Here is a 5,302-nt window from a genome sequence, read left to right on the forward strand (position 1 = left end):
ATTTACAGCCACCTTTGAAAGAGATGTATCCTTGCTCTGGAATGTGTTACTGAATATGTTAAAGCTGTAATGAAATGCTTCTATAAAAAAAAACTTGAAAATAAAATTTGAAAATTTAAAAAAAAAAAAACTCCCATTCTGAGGATAGAGGGGAAAAAAGCAGCTAGACCAGCAATATAATAACCAACCTTGTCTAGAGGCAGAAGGTCCACAACCATTCCGGAAAGAGAACTAGTTTATCATGTAAAGCCTTCCAAACACAGAGTCTCTGAACTTTATCTGCATTCCAAATATCTGCTACATAGCAAATATCAATGGTTACCTTGATATATGAGATGGCTGACCAATTAGCAGGCACAATTCAGTTGAGGCAGGCTGTGAGGGGATGGTCTGCTATTTTAGATTTGACATTTTCTTTGAGTGGTGATCTATTTACCTCAACCTTGTCTTTGAGATCTAGTATTCTCTGTTCCATTTGATCCAATCCAGTTTTGAATCTTTCTTCTAAGGATTTTGTTTGAGTTCCTGAGTTTTTCATTTCAAATTCTATTTTACTTTGACTTTGACTTTTCTTCAGAGATTCTATTGAATTCAAATATTTTTAGATGTTCTTTATTAGTATATATTAATTTATACACAATAATGAGTTTCATTATGTATGATGATGTTTTCATACATCTACATAGTGCAATTTGATCACATTTACCCCATTACCCTTTCTTGTCTCCCTAGGTTTTTTTTTTCATTTGTTTTTATTGAATTTTTGTGTTTTTATACAGAGTATCTCAAACAGTGGTAATCATCTTTATACCCCAGTCCCCACTGGCACCCTCCCATAGCCCCCTACTGGAACTCATATACTCTGTCATTCATGTTAAGGCCCAGTGTATCAACTCAGTGTCCCTAGACATTCCCCAGTGCAAGTCCATCTATTGAGGTCTAGTCATATCTTGAACTGTTTTAGTTATTTTATTCAACTGTTTATGTTTTCATGGTCTTCATTCAGTCTTATCATATACTCTTTAAGTTCCTTGAACATATTTATAATTGCTATTTTCAAATAATTGTCTTGTGTATCAGCTAGGTTACCATTTGCAGGAAACATTACAGTGGGGGTGCTAATTTCTGGAGGAGATGTGTTAACTTTTTTATTCATCTTTGTCGGGGCGGGGTTAATGAGACCTAGCATCTGGACTTGTGTTGGGGGGGGATGGTGCTTCTTGTTATGGATAGGTGATCTCATCTTTGTTGAGTGGGCGTTTGCATCTTTTTGTTTCCCCAACTTGTCAGATTATAGCCCAGCTAAGGGGTTCTTATTGTTCAGTCTTGGGGCCACTTTGTGTTGATGTATGAATGGGATGTAAGAAGTGGTCTCAGTTCAGCCAGGAATAGGTACAACTTTTGAGTCTGAAGTTCCAGGACAAACTCCATGTAGTCCTGGAGAGGCAAGGTGGGCTGAGTAGCTGCTGCATGAGGATGTTAGCAGACAGATCTGTGTTGATGGTAACCAAGAAAATGTGTTAGTATAACTCTTGACTGGGTCTGTCTTGGGTGATATACTGGCTGCACAACCCCAGCTGTGCCTGGGAATGTGCGGATGGCTGCGAGGGGAGGTAATTTCTGTAGACTTGATCAAGTTGGGCCACTGCCAAGACTTTAGGACCCCAGCTAGGGGTATGGGGTGGCAGAAAGAGAACACTGGGACCGGAGTTCTCACAGATTTCAGGATATTCATATGTCTAGAGGATGCAGGAAGCTGCAGGACCTGTGAAATCCAGGCACTGAAAGGGTGGACAGGGAAAGCTGGGATTGGGGAGCTGACAGGTGTGAAAGAGCTTGCAGATGTGGCAGGACACACAGGTATGCTTGGTGCTGCAAAACTGGAGCAGAACAGGCAGTGGACTACTGGGAATAGAGAACTCAAAGGTTTGAGGTGAGCACACAGCTGCACGACCAGAGTAGGACTGAGAGCAGAGGTGGCAGGGTGAGAAAAGCTGGGGTTAGGAAGCTCACTAGGGTGGGGAAAATTGCAGATCTGGGATGACTAGCAGGCTTGAGAGCTGGGATGGCAAACACAGAGGGCTGGGGTTAGGGAACTCATTGGGCTGGTAGAATTCACAGGTTTGGGATGACCCCAGAGCTACCTGACCCTAGCAGTCTTGAGGGCTGGGATGGCCTTTTTTCTGTTTTTTTGAGACAAGGTCTCATATATAACCCAGACTGGCCTCCAACTTGTTTTGTAGATGAGGCTGGCCTTGAACTCTTGATTCTCTGGCCTCTACCTCCAAACTGCTAGCATTACAGGCATATTGATACCACATTGACTTTGTACTTTGTTCTTTATAATGAAAACCTTCTAGATCTATCACCTACACTTTGCTCTTTGCATTTGGCCCCGAGAGCCTCAAAGACAAAGGTGATAATTGCCCAGCACTGAGTTTATAATAACCATCACCATTTAGAAACTGGAAAGGACTGTGTACTTTCGAACTATGAAATGTCCCCAACACAAACCCAGTATGTTTGATTTCCACAGTAAATGGCTAAAGAAAATTGAACAATATTTGTTCATAGTTAAGACAATTAGTTCAGCCCTGACTTGCGATTTAACAGAAATAACCAACACTGTCTTTTGGATTAGGTATTGTAAAAACCATGCAAGATGAGCTGACTAATCATTTAATATTTTATAAGATATTGGTGATTTTCTTTCAAAAGAGTATACAAGTCTAAACTTATTGGTTCTTTCATAAACCTAAAATTTAACTAAGGCTGTTAATACTGAGCCATAAATGATGATTCTAAATCAATCAAAATGATGATTATATCTCATAACATTGAGTAGTTCAATTTTTTTTACTTTGTTAGTTTTTTAAAAATAAGACATAAAGTAATGGGTTTCATTTTGGCATATTTGTACTTTTTTTTTTTTTTTTTTGCTGATCCATCTTCCCTACTCCTCACCCCCATCCTCCTGTACCCCTCCTGCTGGCACCTTTACTTAAATAGTCCACAGTTGCCTCTGAATGCTATTCTGTGTTAGCATACTTTGTGTCTTTGCTTCTGAGAACATTGTCTAATAACAGCCCTAAAGGAGTTGCCAGTCAAATAGAAGAACACTTTAATTTTGGGATAAGGAAGGGAGGAAATAACTCTTGTCAGCCTCAATCTACCTATCTCTTTGGTCTCTCTAGAACAAAATAAATACTATTTTAAAATGTTTTAAGTAAAGAAATAATTTCATTATCCTTTAGCTCATTTAGATTGGGAATGTTGGAGATCAAATCTAAAACTTTCTATATACTAATATAGTTCTTTACCACTGAGCTATGTCCCCAACCCTCCCAATGATTTTTTGTGAGATTTCTGTTTCTAATAATAGTATAATAAAGTATTTCATGTCATATTTAATTCTTTAAAATAGACATTCAATTAATAACATTGGTATAATAAATAGAATCTTTTGACTAAAGGGAAGCATATAGATTATAGTTAAGCATTACTGAGTTACTTTACTTGGTCAGTTTCCAAGAAAGCTGACTTAGAGATGGACACAAGGATGCAAGAAGTTTATTGGGGCAAACCCTAGGGATTAGCATCTATGTGGGAGGGAAAGAAGCAAGATCAGTTAGAGGGAGAGTTGGGAGTGGCCCTTCACAGTTGTCCTAAACTGAGATGTAAGAATGGGCCTTGGTATCTACCTCAACCCAATCATTGGTTGCTAATTGTTGCTTGGGAAGGGCAGGACCTTGACCCGGGCAGTTCTCTGCTACTGAATATGATTGTTGGAGCCGGTTTCATCAATGAGCTGGTTATGAATGGCATTTGGGCAAAGGATGAGAGATGAACCATGGCATTCACTACAGGAACATACTAATATTTGTCCTATCTTGTCGTTGTCAGGATAATTGTGTAGTGCAACATTAGTTTGTTCAACATCTGATTTCCTATTATATCAAATACTGAGTAAAATTTTATAAGTAAAATATTGAGCAAGAGATGACCTGTTACTTAGGAACTCATAGCCTAGTAGTTTTGGATACAGACAGAGCCTGAAGATAGTGTAGCATTTACTCTAGTGGAAGGGGAAGGTTAGGAGAGTCCATTAATGCCAAATAAGTACTTGGTAATGTATGAGATAAATGACTATAAAATATCATTCAAATGTGGCTTCTCTCTCCAGCTTCATACTTGCCCGGAAAGCTGATCGACTTGCTAAGCTACATAAAGAAATAAGGTAAAGAATTTAAAATCAATGAAGGTTTACTTTACATTCCATTTGTTGTACTAACAGTACAGTATAGCATCAAGAGAAGCGTAATATTTCACAAAAATTCTCAACCTCAACAAACCAACTTTTTAAATAGATTCCTGTGTCCTCCTTGGTTAAGTCCTTCTCCATGTGTATATGTGCATATATTAATTTAATTTTACACATTTGTGTTTATTTTATGTGATTAAGAGGTAGGGTTTTTCTGTAAGATAGGTAGGTAACCATAAATTTTTCTGTAAAGAGGTAACCATAGAATACTTAAGCTACACAGAGCCCTCATGACTTAATCACTTTCTGTAACCTCTTAATATTATCACCTTGGGGATTAAATTCTAACATGGAAAAAATTGATTTTTGTTTATTATTCGTGGGAGGGCTTATGCTTGCTACAACATGTGATGGTCAGAGGACAAATCTCGGGCCATCCGTTCTCTCTTTCTACCTTTATTAGGTTCCAGGGATTGAACTCAATTCATCAGGCTTGTATAGCAAGCACCTTTACCCACTAAACCATCCCATTGGCCAAAAGTGGGAATTTTGGAGGGATACATACATTCAAATCATAGCAGCTAATTAGTGACAAACTGGAGAGTAGCCAATAATGTACCCATTTTTTTTTCAATTTTTATACTATACTAAGCTTGACATTTTCTTTTGGATTTCCTACCTTCCTGTCTTATTAATAATAAAATAAATATCAGCCTGGAGGTAGACATTTGGTTTTGAGTCCACACACTGGCTGAACTTCTCTAAAGTTCGTGAAGGCAAAACCTTTACTGAATATATCACTAATGAAAGCAGTAGTTCTCAAAACTGACTGTATCAGAGTCTCCCAACAGATATTTGGAGAGTATATTTTCCTTGAGTCCTATTTATTATATTCAGTAGGTTTCAGGTAGAGCCTGAGTATTTGTATTTTTAACAACATGTTCTTGTGATTCTGATGAGTAGCCAGATTTATAAACCAGTGGATAAACTCAACAATTTACATGTAGACTTACATGGTGACATCTGTTAGCCATCATTTAA

At 37.9% G+C, this 5,302-nt stretch overlaps 1 protein-coding gene across 1 annotated transcript in view; it reads left to right on the top strand.

Annotated features, from left to right (window-relative positions):
- The window catches only part of Maoa (monoamine oxidase A), a 68,647-nt gene that overhangs the window by 55,321 nt on the left and 8,024 nt on the right, over nt 1–5,302 (top strand). The window contains exon 10 of the mRNA XM_008843181.3: nt 4,184–4,237. Within this exon, the coding sequence (XP_008841403.2) occupies nt 4,184–4,237 (54 nt within the window). The remainder of the gene's footprint in view (nt 1–4,183; nt 4,238–5,302) is intronic.

Source organism: Nannospalax galili, unplaced genomic scaffold (genome assembly GCF_000622305.1).
Source record: "Nannospalax galili isolate Female #2095 unplaced genomic scaffold, S.galili_v1.0 scaffold270, whole genome shotgun sequence".
Lineage (NCBI taxonomy): Eukaryota > Metazoa > Chordata > Mammalia > Rodentia > Spalacidae > Nannospalax > Nannospalax galili.